The 17,746-nt window shown below is 39.6% G+C and overlaps 1 protein-coding gene across 2 annotated transcripts in view; it reads right to left on the bottom strand.

Annotated features, from left to right (window-relative positions):
- MSRB3 (methionine sulfoxide reductase B3) overlaps positions 1 to 17,746 on the bottom strand; it is an 83,113-nt gene that overhangs the window by 18,475 nt on the left and 46,892 nt on the right. For both annotated transcript variants that reach the window (XM_072146623.1, XM_072146624.1), the window contains 2 exons: positions 15,753 to 15,830; positions 1,752 to 1,780 (listed from right to left, as the gene is read on the bottom strand). In XM_072146623.1, the coding sequence (XP_072002724.1) occupies positions 1,752 to 1,780; positions 15,753 to 15,830 (107 nt within the window). The remainder of the gene's footprint in view (positions 1 to 1,751; positions 1,781 to 15,752; positions 15,831 to 17,746) is intronic.

Raw genomic sequence — 17,746 nt, forward strand, 5'->3', positions numbered from 1 at the left:
TCTAGATACACATGGAGGTCTAATTAAATCCAGGCTCCTAAATTTTCCTTATGATTTCATGGTAGCAGTAAGCAGTTCAGGCTTGTTAATGACGGCTATGCAGCTGGTGGATTTTGAATGTCACTTCTTTCCAATAATTTCTCATTAGTCCAAATTTATTGTACATAGTTAAAAGTTTGCTAGTTAAATGAGTGCCACAATATATATTATTCTTTCAGAACCCAGTATCTGTTTATACTTCTTTAGGATTCCTTCATTGATATAAAACATGTACTATAATGCAACTTAGTGACAATTTGTATGACTAGGGATGCAAAGGACGATTCTAACACAAGAGAAGTAAGAATTTAGCACATGAACTAAAGTTCTTGCAATATCCCAGCGCACATATTACAAAATACTTCTAATTTCAAGAAACTGGATGTATAAATATATCAACATTTGTATAAATGATCAACACTATGCCACTAGAACAGTATTTTACAAAATTACCAAAATATATCAATATAAAACCTTTATTCTGCAAAAAGTGTGATGGTAATAATTAGAGAACAGCAATAGATAAAAGTAGGCCAGAAAAAGATTATAACTAGCTTCACTAGTCTCTCACACTGCTCTGGCATGATTTGGGTGCACTCTTCTCCCCGTTTCTTCCACAGTTTCTTTTGTCACCAAGGATTTTCCAGAGGTTTTCTATTGGATTTAGATCAGGACTGACTATTTCTTTGTTAAAATGTCTTCTGTTTCAATGAACTGCTTTACCAATTTTGCTGTGTGACAGGGGCACTGTGCTGAATGAAAATTCCTTGCTGAATCATGTGTTGTTGAAGAAAGTTATGATACACACTTGCATTTACTCTGCATGTAGTTGTATGAGAGGACCAACTCATTTTGTAGAAAACATTCCCCAAACCATGACACTTCCTCCACCACCTTTTACTGACTTCTTTACACACTTTGGGTTCAGTGTTTCCCGTTTGTCGATGAACATAATATTTTCCATCAAACCCAAAATAAATTAAACTTGCTTTCATCATTAAAATAAACTGTAGGATGCTTCTACTCTGTTCACACATGTTCACATCTTTTGATTCTTTCTGTGAATTAGATGTTCGGTCACTACAGAGTGGGCTTCACCCAAATGCTCTTACACATTTTGTCACTGTATAACGAGACATATACTAACACCTGTTCAGTGCTAAATTGCACTGCCTGCAATTCCAGCTGTAGTATAGAAATTATTACCCATGAATATTCTCTGCATTATCCTGCCCTCTTGCATTTGTCCTTTGAAGGCAACCAACCTTCTCAGGGGACTTGAATGAGTGTGAGATGTTGTAAAGATGCAACATTATAGAAATCACAACTTCTCTTGCTATTGCTGATAGTGTCACCCCTTTGACGTTCACCTGGACTACCTGCTGGCTAGGGGTTTCAGTCACTTTGGAACGGCACAGTTTTTGCACAAAGAAAACTGGAAAGTTAGGTTGACAGTTAAATAGGGGTTGTCAGATAATTAATGAAGCTAGCACCTGGTCCCAGATTAACACAGATAACTTGCAGCTATCTGAAATCGTTCTCTAATTTTTATGAGTGTTTATTTACAATTAACTCATATACATTTGTATTCTGTGCTTTACAATATATAGAATTTAACAAATGTATCAATTCTTTCTTGCGGCCACTACTATGCACAATAAAGACTGCACCTCTTCCCAAACATGCAAGTATACTTTCAAAGTCAATCTCACCTGAGTTGGAGTCAAATTTTTTTTCAGACCTAGGCAAAGAGAAAGAAAAAAGGATGTGAAAGTGTGAAAGACTATAAATATCTGATACATCCAAAGCACACACAGTACATAGAGCTGCAACATAACATGGCATACTTAGGAAATATGTTTGAGTTTGTTGGAATATGTTATGTTTTTCAAAGTTGCCAGTCTATGCTCTGATAAAAGTTTATCGAACTCTTGGAAATGAGTTGTGGAAAAACAGAGATGTGGAAAAACAGTTTTTGGCCCAGGGTCGCACTAGTGTACCGCCTTTAAAAAGGACCACAGTACTACCACCACAGTACAACGCAAAATACCATCCCTAAGATTATAAATACCACAGTAAAACACTAAATATCACCCGACAAACACAAAAGAATGCTACAATCACACAATGACCAATAGAAACTCTACACCTTACAATGAATAAAAGGCAGCGTGTCTGGATTTGTAAGGAGTAAGTGTTGTTTAGCAACACAGTGTGGGGTATTTTTGCTATCCAGGAGACACTATACTGTGAGTAACTGTGATATTTTTAGGGGCGCAGTCTGGAGATGTGCAGCAAGGAGCTGAAGACACCTGGCTGGGAAATCCTGATGTGACGGCCGGGAGAAGTCATCCTGAGGTTCTATACCTGATGAAGATATGTAACCTGTGAGGACGCCACCAGGATACCAACTAGGATGGACTCGGCAAGCACACAGGGAGAAGGCAGCAACTGAGACTTAATCGGTAAGTGATTTCTATACATTAACTTCTGGTATATTTGCATTACATCCACTACAGGAACATATTTACGTGTGTGTAGCGTTTATATAGTATATGTGTATTCTATTATACGCGGGTATAATAAGCGAGATGTGGACATGGGCAAAGGTTTCGGTATTTGGGGCCCCAACTCAAAGTTTGCACCAGGGCCTTCAGGTCTTGCCCCTTTTGTTTAATGCTAATACTGAATCTTCTTTAATACTAAACATATATAAAAGTTCACCTGGTTGCCTGCCCGCAAAGAGGATTTAGTTATGGCCGTGTCTGTGCAAGGCTCAGAATCTCTGTGTCATTTCTGCTCTCCTAGCTGTCCACCTCCATCCTGCTGTCTGTGCCCTCCTCCTTAATGCAAATGTGAGCTGATTGAGATTTGCTTGCAGCACAGGGTCAGCTCAAGTCTGCAAGAGGGAGGGGGGTGAGGAAGCAGGAGGAAGTAAGGGAGCTGGGAGAGCAGTGATGACACAAGGGCTTGCAGTCTCCTACCAACTTTCATATAAATCTGGTGCAGTATAAGACAGGCAGTCTATATATGTTTTACAATTAATTTAGGAGGTACCTTGTTCCATCTAAATAATATAAAATGTCAGTGAACCCTCCTAACGTTTTACTAATGGACATTTGTTAAGTGCTGGTGTGGCTTGTACCCCACATTCATTCTAGTTATTTGAATGAAAACTGATTTCCTCTGGAGAGACCAAGGTACTCCAATACTCAGTGTGAGTCTTTTTGATGCCATGGTCACCCTTAAGATGGAGCCATGTACTTAATTACCTTACACAGCCCAGTACATATTCGGCACTGAGATTAAATGAGTTAATGTTTTATTATACAAAGTTGTATAATAGGGGTACCGAAAAAGAGGTAGTATAGCTATCAGGTCAATTTATAGTAAAATATGTATATTCACACACATATAACTATAGATAGGTATACATAAAGAAAACTCATTCTATTTGGCACTCAGGAAATAATATTGTATTCTGAAACATGTGTTAGTTATGGACATTAGTCAAGATTTCCAGATGTGCACATCTTTTAAAATAAATAACAACATGATATGAATAACTGCTGAAAAACTGTTGTCGGACCACACTGGAATTCTCACACAACACCAGCTGTTCCAGTCTTTATCAAATTGGATAGTGGTTTCTCACACCAGCAATAGTTCAATTATCTGCACTAGTTTCAAAAAGAGGAGACAAATTCTAATATTGTTCTTCCTCTTAAAATAGTTTTATAGACTTTTTCCAATTTTAGAGTGCCTCAGCTGATTAAAGCATCATTAAACTTTTATCATAATTGCAATAATCGATAGAGCAGATAATAATAGCAAACTCTGTAATATGCTTTATTAAAAGAAAGATGTCCTTTACCTTTCTTTCTTATTGAGGCAGTTTGTGTAAATCAGATTACTGTCCTGTGATTCAGCTGAGGGATTCAGCTGATTTAATAAAATTAAATCTTTAGAAACAGTTAATTATTAGGATAAATGTCCTCTAGGTAAGGGAATAGTTAATAGTTAATAATTAGCCTCCTGTTAATAATTAGCTGTGGGTGAGACCTCAATAGGCTTTAAGAAATACTGCTCTTTGGAGGAGACACAAACTCAAGTATACAGGCAGTCCCCGGGTTACGTACAAGATAGGGTCCGGAGGTTTGGTCTTAAGTTGAATTTGTATGTAAGTTGAGACTGTATATTTTATAATTGTAGATCCAGACAAAAAGAATTTTGGCCCGAGTGACAATTGGAGTTTAATCATTTTTTGCTGTAAGCTTCACCAGAGGTCAGAGGGGTCTGTCTGTAACTATGGGTTGTCTGTAAGTCGGGTGTTCTTAAGTAGGGGACTGCCTGCATTTCAAAGTTTACAATTATCACATAACCTATTCATTTCTGAAAGAAAGACAACAGTTTTAATTACTATGATCAATTAAATTGTTTACTTTGGATATTTTTAAATGTAATCTATCATCAAAATTAAGCATGAAAAACCAGGGACACTTAAAGGGGTTATCCGGGTTTAAAAATCTTTTTTATGGCCCGGCTGGGGAGGGATAGTTAAACATAATAAACATGGACTTACCTCCTCCGGCGCCGCCGATGTCCTGCTCCGCGGTCACTTCGATCCGTGCCCCTGTAAACAAACAGGGGCACGGAAGCCGCGCACAAGGAGCTTCCGGTCCGCGTTGTGGACGGCTCCTCCCATCCGTCCCTATCTCTCAGCGTTGTAAGCGCTGGGAGATGGTGCGCATGGGAGCATCCGGCCGGCCGGAAGCTCCCTGTGCGCCGGTGTAATGAAACCGGCGCACGGAGAAGACGGGCCGCCGCGCGGGACATCAGCAGCACCGGAGGAGGTAAGTATATGTTTATTATGTTTAAATAGCCCTCCCCAGCCCGGCCATAAAAAAATGTTTAAACCCGGATAACCCCTTTAATCATAAATCCAGGCACTGTGACTGTGGTAATCTTCTTGTACTTGTTATCCATGACCTACATTTTTCTAAAATCAATGGCCTCAGCTGGGGAATGCTTTGCCAGCGCCTTTCTGTAGCTTGACAGGGTCTTATACTATACATGAGTATTCCCACTGTGTGAGATTGAAGTATGCAAATGGGGTAGAGTGCTGAAGAAGCAGAGGTAGGGTGAGAATTTTTTTTGCACAGTGTAGTAGCCTGTAAAGCTGGTACAACCTCCAGAGCCCTTCTGACTCATAAGTTGATTTTGAAGTAAGGATGACGTGGATAACAAATATAAGATGATTGCCACAGACACCTGGTTTATCATGTTTGATTTTGATGGTAGATTGAATTTAAAATGAATAAATTACGTAAGATTTTTAGGATTTCAGTAAGTACACCTTGTGACTTGGGTCACAGTTGTATATCTCTATACTTGTGGCTTGTTTGCACACATGGGGGGGAATTTATCAAATGACGTGCACCGGTGAATGATAAAGGCCACCAGGCTAAACCATGTCAGTTCCGACCCGGCATAGTTTTGTGTAAAATCTTAAAGGTTTTTACCTAAAGGTTTTTAAAAAGTACACAGGCACAGGGCAGAAATGCCCCATGGCTGCCCACTCCGCCAGTGGCAGTGCACCTCCATGCCCACATAGTGTAGAGATGGTGTAGACATGATCAATAATCAAATTCCTGCAGCTTCTATGTTAGAAAACTGCACTGATAAATCCGCCCATGGACTTGAAGATATAAACAAAGGCCTCTGTGTATTGCAATGTTCAATATAATGCAGCATATAGTGAGTTAAACAAATGTTTGACACAATATTTCCTCCACACCATTAACCTGTTACAAAAACCTGTGGCTGTCAAGGCAACCAATAACTGTTCCCCGTTGACATCACAGGGAGCGACAATCGCAAACAAGATGGTGGTGCCCAAGGTCCGCTATCTTTTAACCCTTTAAGGACCCAGCCCGATTTTTCAAATCTGCCATGTGTCACTATATGCGATTACAACTTTCGAACATTAAACTTAGCAAGGTGATATTCAGATTGTTTTTTGTGACATGTTATACTTTACCTTATATTTATATATATTTTAGCTGAAATGTCTTGCATTTATGAAAAAAATTTACATTTGGTGAAAAGTAGGAAAAATTTGCAATTTCATGATTTCTAAATGTTATGCTCATCATATAGTTAGTTCAACCTCCCAAATTGGTTGCTAACTAACATTAACCTTATGTCTGCTTTATGTTGACATCATTTTTTATGTTGTTGACATCATTTTTTATTAGGATGTTAGGAGTCTTACAAATCAATCAGCACTTTTCCAGATTTTCGAGGCCTATTCATATTTATAGGGGTTTTAAAAGTTCTATTAATTAGAAACTTCCCACATAGTACCACATTTTTAAATTGCACCCCTCAAACTATTCAAAACAGCCATTGTTAAGCTTCTTAACTGTTTAAGCATCGAACATAAAATAAAACAAAATGGAGGTTCTATACAGAATTTTCTAATTATGGCAAGAAAATGTTTATTTAACCCTAAAATATGTTCATGCAGAATAAAATGTGAAAACAACCCTCAGATTTTGTAGTGCAGTTTCTCTCAAGTATAGAAATATTCAACATGTAGATATAAACTACTTTATGTGCCCATAACAGACCGCAGAAGGGAAGGAGCGACATTAGGCTTTTGGAGGACAAATTTTGCTTAAACAAATTTCAGGTGCTATGTGGCATTTGCTGAGACTATAACATAGAAGAACAAGAGAAACCCCTAAAAAGTAACCCCATTTAAAAATACTCCCTTCAATGTGTACAGTAACTCTATTTTAGGGTGGCTACACACCTTGATTGCAAAAAAAATGTAATCTGATTTTTTACTTTTATTTTTTGTTTTATTCACCGAAAAGCATAGATAACATGTTATTTATGTTCTATGGGTCAGTGGGATAAAGGCAATATCCCAGTTGTATAGCTTTTTTTATGTCTGAATAATTTTGCTGAATAAAAACATATATGAAGAAAAAAATCATTTGCTTTTGCATCGCCGTCCTCTATGTAAAATTTAGATTTTTTTTGTTTTTTTTTTGGTATATTAAGACTTATTTTTTGCAGAATGACTTCTACTTTTTATTGGAATCATTGTGGTGTAAATGTGAGATTTTAATCACTTGCTGTTTTGTTTGGTTGTATGCGCAAACATCCTAATTTTCATCATGTTTTTTATGATATGTGGAAGTTTTATAATACCGTATATACTGGAGTATAAGCCAACCTAAGTATAAGCTGTGGTACCCAATTTTACCACAAAAATACTGGGAAAACGTCCTGATTTGAGTACAAGCTACTCTTTTATAAAATGTCCAGTAGTCTCCCCTCATCAATAAAATGTCCAGTAGTCTCCCTTCATGAATGAAATGTCCACAGCAGCCCCTCCAATTAATAAAATGTCTAGCAGAGTTCCCCCATTAATAAAATATCCAGCAGAGTGCCCCCATTAATATAATGTCCTGCAGAGTGCCCCATTAATGTAATGTCCAGCAGATTGCCCCCAAGGTCACTTGAATTTACTAAAAGTGCATTATCTGTCTATTATGCTGGTGCTGCGATTCATTAAGATTGTGTACCAGAAATCATGAATCTGTCGCTTCCCCGCACTGGTCCGTCTGGTCAGAATTCACCATCTTTTTTGTGGCGCACCTTTAACATAGGGCGTGCAACACAATTTGAAAGTTAAATACGGTTCTCGGGACAAATCAGTCGGACCAACCGACGACGTGCCGCATAGAAGCCAGCGCAGCTGCGCCACCAAAGGATCGCATGCGATGCAATCTCAGTGGAGACACTTCTTAAATACCTGTGCAAGCCGTTTTAGCCATGAAGAATGTGCACGGTCTGACAAAAGTGCACCTTGCGACCCTTAGTAAATATGCCCCATAATGTAAAGCAGAGTACCCTCATTAAAAAAATGTCCAGCAGTGTGCCCCCATAAATGTAATATCCAGCATACTGCCCCCATTAATTTAATGTCCAGCAGGGTGTTCCCCATAAATGTAATGTCCAGCAGTGTGCCCCCATAGATATAATGTCCAGAAGAGTGCTCCCATTAATAAAATATATAGCAGAATGCCCCCATTAATGTAATGTTCAGCTTAGTCCCCCCCCCCCATTAATGTAATGTCCAGCAGAGTGCCCTCACTAACATAATGTCTAGCGGAGTGTCACATTAATATGATGTCCAGCAGAGTGCCCCCTTAAAAAATAAAGTTAGTACTCAACCTGCGGCATTGATCCCGGAGCACCGTGACGATCAGCCAGCACACAAACTATGACGTCAGCAGGCTGCCACACTGTGTCACATTTTGTGTGCCATAAGATCACATAGACGTGCAAGATCACATAGATGAGGACAACGTGGGTCAGCGACGGAGGGTGAGTACTATGTTTATTTTTTTTAATATACACAAATTAAAATTGTGCTGTAAATCTTGGCTTAAACTCAAGTATATAAGGAATATGGGGACTTTTATAATTTTTTTATTTTATTCTTCTGGAAATGAATTACGTCCAAGGACATTAAAGGGTTAAATGCCGCCGCTGGGAATCAAAGAGTTAGCACCCGCGTTTGGAGCTAGCAATATGCACTAAACCCAGTCTGTATGACGTGGCATATTGTAATGTGTAAAAATGCCATTTACTGCAATACAGTAGTATTTCAGTATATGGTAGGAACGGTCAAACGTACCCTAGAGCAGTGGTGGCGAACCTATGGCACGGGTGCCAGAGGTGGCACTCAGAGTCCTTGCTGTGGGCACTCAGGCCATTGTCCCAGTTTCACCAAACAGGACCAAATCCACCAAATCTTCCTGCAAAGATACTTAAAAGATACTGCTCTCAGCACTATTTTAAAGCGACATTTCATTGACTGTTTGAACTGCAGGAAAAGTGAGGTCAGTGGACAGAACTGCATTGTCTTTGGAGGTCCTCCTGCTGGACCCACCATTTTTCCTGGAGAGAAGCTGCAATGATGGTTTGAATTTGCCCACCTTCTTTAAACGCTATTGGTGGCCTTAGGAGAACCAATACAATTGAATGTTGTTGAAGAACAGGTAGCAATAAGTTACTGCTTGAAATGCCATGTTGGCTCTTCATGGTAAATAAGTGGATTTTGGTAGTAGTTTGGGTACTCTGTCTCTAAAAGGTTCGCCATCACTGCCCTAGAGGGTCTTAACATAGTAAAATTAAAATAAAGAAGTAAAAAAATTGTAAATAAATGTTTTAAAAAAATTCAAAGCACCCCCTTACCATAGAACTGATATAAAGCTAAATAGTAAAAATCCCAAATTTCTTAGGTACTGCTGCGTCCCAAAATGGCAGATCTATAATAACGGAAAATTGCGCCCAAATGTCAGAAACAACACTTTATGTGGGCGTGGAGGGGGTGTGAAGGGGGTTTCGTTGCAGGTGGAATGGGCGGGCATAGGGCATTTCTGCTCTGCCATGTAACTGTATGAAAGGTCCAACCCCTGCTGCAGAAAACATTCCCAAACCATGACACTTCCTCCACCATCTTTCACCGACTTCTTTACCTACTTTGGGTTCAGTCTTTTCCCCAGTTTAGAGAACATCAGTGATCCATTAGTTCTGCTAACGGATGTCCACGATTAATTGAACATGTTAGAACTTTCCATGGCGGCAATCCAAACGTCCTAGAGTTTGCTGGCATGGAAAAGGTTAAAGTGGATCCTCTGGGAGGGAATAGAGATCAAATTTAGTTGCAGCTGGAGAGTAAATACATCATAAGGTTCAATGCGATGGGTCCTTTAGGCATGAATGACAGGAACGACTTCAGCGTCTTCCTATAAGTTTTTCTGCCGGCTAGCGTTAGTAGCAACTCTTTAGTCATGTCATAATGTAGTACCACCCTCGATCTTGGTCCGCCGTACAAATATTCCGCTATATATATATATTCATTTATAGTGTTTTCCCTGTAGAAAGATTGTATATACAACAACTGTTTTGTTTTTAACTCTGTAGTGTTTATGTGTTTACCTGCATGTCACTTTGTTGTCCACTGTTGCCTTGACGCCGCCTGCCGACTGTGGCACATAAAATGTGCGCAGTCGCGGGCAGATGATGTCAACAGCTTGAGAAAGCGTAACTTAGTGCGAAACGGCCCGTCGCCTGGCCCCACTCCTCCCCTGTACTGCATCTTGTCCGAATAAAGAAAGTTCTTCACATCGGTGAGTGCCGCCTCGCTTTTCTTTGGAGTACTTTTCCCCAGTTTGTAGATTAACGTAATGTTTCCCATCAGATGCAAATAAATTAAACTTGCTTTCACCACTAAAATGAACTGTGGACCCTTTCTCCTCTGTCCACACAACATGCTCCCCAGCAAAGGTGAGTCTAGCCTTGTGAATCTTTCTGCTAATGAGGCGTTTGGTTACTGCAGAGTGGGCTTTCCCTCCAAATGTTTTTAAACGTTGAGACACTTATGAAAAGACAGATCCTTCCCCTGTTGAGTGCTGAAATGGCAATCAAATCCAGCTACAGCTTCACCCCTTTGGACTTCATCTGGACTACATGCTGCAGTACCGTAATTTCAGTTACGGTACTTTGGAATGGCAGACCATTTTTACAAAGTCAGTGAGAACTGGAAAGTTAGGCTAATAGTTAAATAGGGTTTGTCAGACAATTAAGGAAATTAGCACCAAATGACAGATTAACACCAATAACTCACAGGTATCCAAAAGTGTTTTCAAATTTTCAACAGTGTTCTTTTACAAAAATCTCATTTAGATTTTTATTATGTGCTGTGCAATATGTACAATTTCTTATATAAGGTCAAATACTACTAGTTTACTTATGTTAATATATATTTACATAGGACTATGCAATGGACTAGAAAATTATGTGTTGTTCTTAAATTTTGATCTCCAGTGCGTGTGCCCAAATATGTTGCCATTAAAAATTTCAACCTGCAAAATACAAGCCCTCAAAAATGGCTGGGCACAGAAGGGTTAATACTTGTTGTAAATTCAGGAGCCTTTGAAGCTGTGGGAAAACTCTACTTCAATAATTACTCTCAAGATACTGCTGTCATGCAGAATTAAACCAATGCCGGAGTCTATCTACCCTGACCTCCTTATGGATGTGTTGTCTTCAAACAGCTTTCAATTAAATTACTGCAAAGTTTTCAAGGCTTATAAATCGTGAAACTACTTTTATGTAACAAGTTTTCAAAGCAGCTTCATAGAAACCCATACATGTATAGTAACGTTTGTCCAATTCTACTGAAAGATAACACACTGAAGGCCTTGTAATATTATTAGATAAATCTCCAATTTTAAAATATGTAAAAATTTTCCTATCATCTTGACCCTGAGCAATCTGCAACATCCTGCTCTCAGGATCATGAAATTGATCCATCTTGTGGAAATGACTATGGCTGGGTATCTCGCTTCTTGCATCTGGCTCCAGTAATGTGGAATCCCAAGCTGAGTGCTGCTGGTAATTTTCATTTTCATGGGAGCCCAATGTTCCGTCACAGCTGATCTTCCACTTGAATATGCTGGAAGCTTGCTAATGGATTCACTATTAAATGCTGAATTCTATAAAAAATATGTTAACTTTACAGGAAGATAATTAGTTTATAGTGTTTGTTCTATATAAAATTTATTGCCATTTTTTTTTCCAATCAACTAGTTGTACTTAAGCCCTGAACAACTGCTCAAGGGTGTCTGTTTGGATATGAATACAATACACAGATATATTTATATTTTATTTAAGGCACCCTTCACTCCAAGGAAATTGCAGAAAATGCTTCTCCAAGAAGATAATCTCTGCTTAAGATATAGGTGTCTTGGGTATTTATAGCTGCTTAAGAGTGTATTTTGATAAATGCGATGTAGCACTGTTTGACACTAGTGGAGCACTGGAAACAAATTTTAGAGATTGTAACCGTAGTGGTAATGACTCAAATTAAGCCCAATCCAGTATTTTGTATCTTGGGGACCAAAAATCATAATAAATAATTAAAATATTATAAAGACAAATATTTGTCTTAATCAACAGTACAAGCACTTTTTTTTTGCTAACACTATTTTGGTCCATAATCAACAGTACAAGCACTTTTTTTTTGCTAACACTATTTTGGTCCATTAGAAGGGTACTACCCGATTACTATAGAGGAGTGGATGGATAGTCTGCATAGAACAAGACAGCAAAAAAACTGGTCTACCTCTATGCGGCCAGATATGCTATATACACTCACCGGCCACTTTATTAGGTACACCTGTCCAACTGCTCGTTAACACTTAATTTCTAATCAGCCAATCACATGGCGGAAACTCAGTGGATTTAGGAATGTAGACATGGTCAAGAAAATCTCCTGCAGTTCAAACCGAGCATCAGTATGGGGAAGAAAGGTGATTTGAGTGCCTTTGAACGTGGCATGGTTGTTGGTGCCAGAAGGGCTGGTCTGAGTATTTCAGAAACTGCTGATCTACTGGGATTTTCACGCACAACCATCTCTAGGGTTTACAGAGATGGGTCCTAAAAAGAAAAAACATCCAGTGAGCGGCAGTTCTGTGGACGGAAATGCCTTGTTGATGCCAGAGGTCAGAGGAGAATGGGCAGACTGGTTCGAGCTGATAGAAGGCAACAGTGACTCAAATCGCCACCCGTTACAACCAAGGTAGGCAGAAGAGCATCTCTGAACGCACAGTACATCAAACTTTGAGGCAGATGGGCTACAGCAGCAGAAGACCACACCGGGTGCCACTCCTTTCAGCTAAGAACAGGAAACTGAGGCTACAATTTGCACAAGCTCATCGAAATTGGACAGTAGAAGATTGGAAAAACGTTGCCTGGTCTGATGAGTCTCGATTTCTGCTGCGACATTCGGATGGTAGGGTCAGAATTTGGCGTCAACAACATGAAAGCATGGATCCATCCTGCCTTGTATCAACGGTTCAGGCTGGTGGTGGTGGTGTCATGGTGTGGGGAATATTTTCTTGGCACTCTTTGGGCCCCTTGGTACCAATTGAGCATCGTTGCAACGCCACAGCCTACCTGAGTATTGTTGCTGACCATATCCATCCTTTTATGACCACAATGTACCCAACATCTGATGGCTACTTTCAGCAGGATAATGCGCCATGTCATAAAGCTGGAATCATCTCAGACTGGTTTCTTGAACATGACAATGAGTTCACTGTACTCAAATGGCCTCCACAGTCACCAGATCTCAATCCAATAAAGCATCTTTGGGATGTGGTGGAACGGGAGATTCGCATCATGGATGTGCAGCCGACAAATCTGCGGCAAGTGTGTGATGCCATCATGTCAATATGGACCAAAATCTCTGAGGAATGCTTCCAGCACCTTGTTGAATCTATGCCACGAAGAATTGAGGCAGTTCTGAATGCAAAAGGGGGTCCAACCCGTTACTAGCATGGTGTACCTAATAAAGTGGCCGGTGAGTGTAGGAAAGAATTTGCAGTTGCTGGAATTCGGATCAACTTTTTATTTTCTTTCCTGGCTGTTGAGGGTAATGGGTTGGGTGAGGGGTTAGGGAAAAGAGAAAAAGAAAAGAAACATTTTGTATATTTTCCATATATGGAATGCAATTGTATTGTGAAATGGGATGGGGATTTCTGGTGATCAACCTGAAACGTTGTAATCTACTTTAGCTGGGTCTATGCGATAAGGGTCATTGTTTGACGCGAAGTAGTGTGTTTGATGTGGTTAGATTCCCAATTTACAATATGGTTGTGAATTAGCCCTGGTTGGTTAAACATAGAAAAGGACTGGGATTAGTTGCATATGAGGTGGACAGCCCCGCACCTGGTGATTAGGAAATGTGGAAATTTTCCACTTTGAGACGTGGGTTTCAAATATAGGAATTAACCATGGCGATTTCAAGAATAATGAGCCTTTTTATGGTACTATGTAATCTAAAGATGTATGATTAATTGGAGTAAGGTGATAGATGAGAACACCCATTACTGGTGCCATGTAAACATTCCATAGTCTCACTGCTCTTATAGTACACAATCCCTGTCTATGTTGATGGTAGTATCAACTCTCCACTAGGCATAGAGGATGCCCCCTTGTCCTGGTCACAGGCCTAGGTATAAAAAGATCTATGGAAGGATCCCTGTACTTTCAGGTATTTGTACACTGTAATAAGGTCTCCCCTCAGTTGTCTTTCTTCTAAACTAAATAACTCCAAATCTTGTTATCTATCATTGTATTTTATTCCCCCTATTCCCCTAATAATCCTGGTTGCTCTCCTCTGCACCCGTTCCAGTTCTACCATGTCCTTTTTATACACTGGTGCCCAAAACTGTACACAATATTCCATGTGTGGTCTGACAAGTGATTTGTATAATGCAAAACTATGTCTTCTTATGAGCATCTATTCCTCTCTTGATACTTCTCAGAATTTTATCAGCAGCTACCTGGGTCTGGCCACTGCTAAAATTAAGTTTACAATTCACCTCTTGGAATTTTAACTTCCCATACCCCTTTTGCGGGTGACTTAAATATATAGATGATAGCCATATGCAATAGCCATATTGATATGTAATGCAATGTTTAAGGTTCAAATAAAAAGTTTAGTAAGTGAACAGGACTTACTAAACAATAAAAAAAAGTTTTTAAAAAGTTATTTTTAGAAATCGGCAAACTTACACAAAAATATGAACTATCCTTTCTACAACTCCATCTTTTATGGAAATCTCACCTGTTTACCTACAAGAAAAATGTCCTACAAAGATGAGTCAAGTTTAGAGGCTGCAGGGGGAAGGTCACTTCATGTATGTTTCTAGGTACTATAAAACCAAAGATTTTAAAAGTCTGAAATACACTTCCTCTACAGCCTGTAAACTTTAAGTCTCAAACATTTTTTTTTCAGGTAAACAGGCAAGATTGCTCATAAAAGAGGAAATTTTAAAACGGACATTTCATACCCTACCTGAGGGTCCTAGTAGCTCAATAGATACCATCATCGTATATACTACAGGAAACTTCACAGCTTATATGCTGAACATAGTTATAGAATATGATGGCAGATGAAGGCATCCTTTTTGACACCATCTGCAAAGTATATGTCCCATCCTGGAGAAAACACAGGATGCTTCTGCTGAGTGACATATATGCTCAGCCGAGGCCATAACAGCCTATAAGGAACAGGGGACGAACATTATTGAATCTATCCCCAATACCATTGTAAGATCTTAGAGGTTTTAGTGATGTAACTGGGTAATCACCCTGAACATCAGCAGTAGCCAATCACTGCTTCCAGGGGGGAGGAGTCCAACCGGAGCTTGTATCCAACTGTTTGTGCATACAGTTCCTAGTCCTCTGTTGTTAGGATATGATGTGAATCTGCCCAATATTATTACAATATAGGGCTACAACCTGAAGTGAACGTAGCCTCAACCAGACCCGTCCTGTTCTTACTAGATTGTAGAAGAGGCCAAAAGATCAATTGTAAGTAAAAATTTGGAAGAATAATAAATTAAACATTAGGCTGATTTTGAGAACATCGCAGGAACACAATTTTGTAAAAAAAAAATCAATTCAAGCAGTTTGTATGTATTCTAATACCTTAGAATTTAATATACACAAAAACATTTTATCCCCAGAATGTAAAGATTGCAACCATGTTTGTTGGCCATATATTAGAAATATAGAAAACAATATATATCACTAAAATAGATGCATTGGTTGCTTACCTGAATAGAATTGCTCCACAGACAACACATTTGTATGTTCCAGTTTCTGTGTTGTGCGTATATTCTCCGGCAAAGGCACTGCAATAAAATGATGTTTACAAACATGAGCGCTGGAAGGGTTTCAGCATAATACATAAATAAAGTGAAATATGTGTAGAGGAAGTACATATCCTCAGTACACTGTTTTTTCTCAGAACCTAGTTAAAATTCTCATTTTACATTGGGATTTTAAGAATGACCTAATCTCTCATTGCTGGCATGCACTAAATCATTTTGTTAGTAAGTGATCTGGATGGCAAATGTTCAGAGCCAAGGTTATGATCTGCTGCCAACTCTTGATGGGCTGTATTGCCAGTGATTCACATTCGGCAAATAGTCTGCTGTCCAAGGAAGAGAGTGCTGCCTATTAAAGGAGACCCCATGTGTGGTAAAGAGCCTTTTCAGGTCATGAATGGAAACAAGCAGTTACATCATTAATACATTTGGATCAGAGGTGCGCCAGGGCCTGCTGCCAAGCTGCATGGTATAAATTAGACAACAAAATGGTTAGTCCTTGGCAAGCTATGCTTCTTGCTGGAATCAGCTGAGACAGACTTTATTCACTAAAAACACTTCTTTCAGAATGCAGGGCTTGCTGCCAAGGACTAAAGCCATGTGAGGGCAGTTATTGAACATTTTTGACATTCCAACCACAAATGAGCCAATAAATATTTTCTCCACATGTGCTTCAAAAAGAAATTGGAGTGGAGTGAAAAGGAAAGGAACTGAATTATGCTACCTTCTCACCCAGCCAAAACGTCTATGCTTACAATGACCACCTTCAGAATCAAGTCTTTCTGGCACGCAGCCACTAAAATCAGAAATATGTGCACAGACCCTTTTCACTTCCACACATTCTGAGGTAAAATAAAACAGACCCTGCATGCTGTATTATAAGTTTCATTGACCAAATACAAAGCATTTGCTAGAACACAGCACTATGCATATTCCAGTAAACATGAATTCTTAAAGGAAACCTACCACTATGGATCTACCTATTAAGGTAGATCTGGGGTTAGGTGCATCTAACTAATGTTAGGATAGCCATTTTTAGGGCTAATCCTTTAATCCCCTTTATCTTTTCTAATCTGTAATCAGGGTAATATGCTAATTTTCTAATGAGGCCCACGCCCCAGTAGCCTCTTTGATACTCCTACCCAGACATCTAGAGCATGCAGCTACAAGGAGCTGCGCACACTTGTCCGTGAAGCTGGAGCTCTGCGCATGCCAGCGGCTGTGCGATCTTGGCTCCAAAGCCGGCACTACTGTGCACAGAACTCAGGCTTCACGGACGAGTGTGTGCAGCTCCTTGTAGCTGCGCACTGAAGATGTCTGGGTAGGAGGATCAATGAAGCTACGGGGGCATGGAGTTGCCGCGCCGTGTAGACTCAGCTCCGGCTACTCCACACCCCAGTAGCCTCTTTAGAAAATTTGCATATTACACTGATTAAGGATTAGAAAAGATAGAGGGGAGTAAACGATTAACCCTAAAGAGGGCTATCCTTACATTCGTTAAATGCACCTACAACCGGATCTACCTTAATAGGTAGATCCGCAGTAGAAGGTTTCCTTTAAAGGGAACCTGTTATCAGGAAGGTCATTTTTACCTGAAGACACGTGTTCATTTCCAAAATGCCATTGTCCGTAATATGAATAAATCTAGTGCTTTTTAATTGATAGCAACTTGCTATGACTGGAGAACCCTTTTAAAGGAAATCAATCACAGGTTTTGTCCCACTGAAACCCCATTACCACTGCAGTGTAGGTGTAAGAATACAGCTCCCAGTCATACCTTTATATACTGATGTGACCAATCCATCCAACATAAATGTAGTTTTAAGAATTATGCTAATTAGGCAGAAGTGCTTAAGGCGGGTGTTACCAGAACACCACCAAGGTCCAGCATCATTGACTAATCCACACCCTCACTGTACTTCCTCCTACTTGATTCCTCC

The sequence above is a fragment of the Engystomops pustulosus genome, chromosome 4 (assembly GCF_040894005.1).
Source record: "Engystomops pustulosus chromosome 4, aEngPut4.maternal, whole genome shotgun sequence".
NCBI lineage: Eukaryota > Metazoa > Chordata > Amphibia > Anura > Leptodactylidae > Engystomops > Engystomops pustulosus.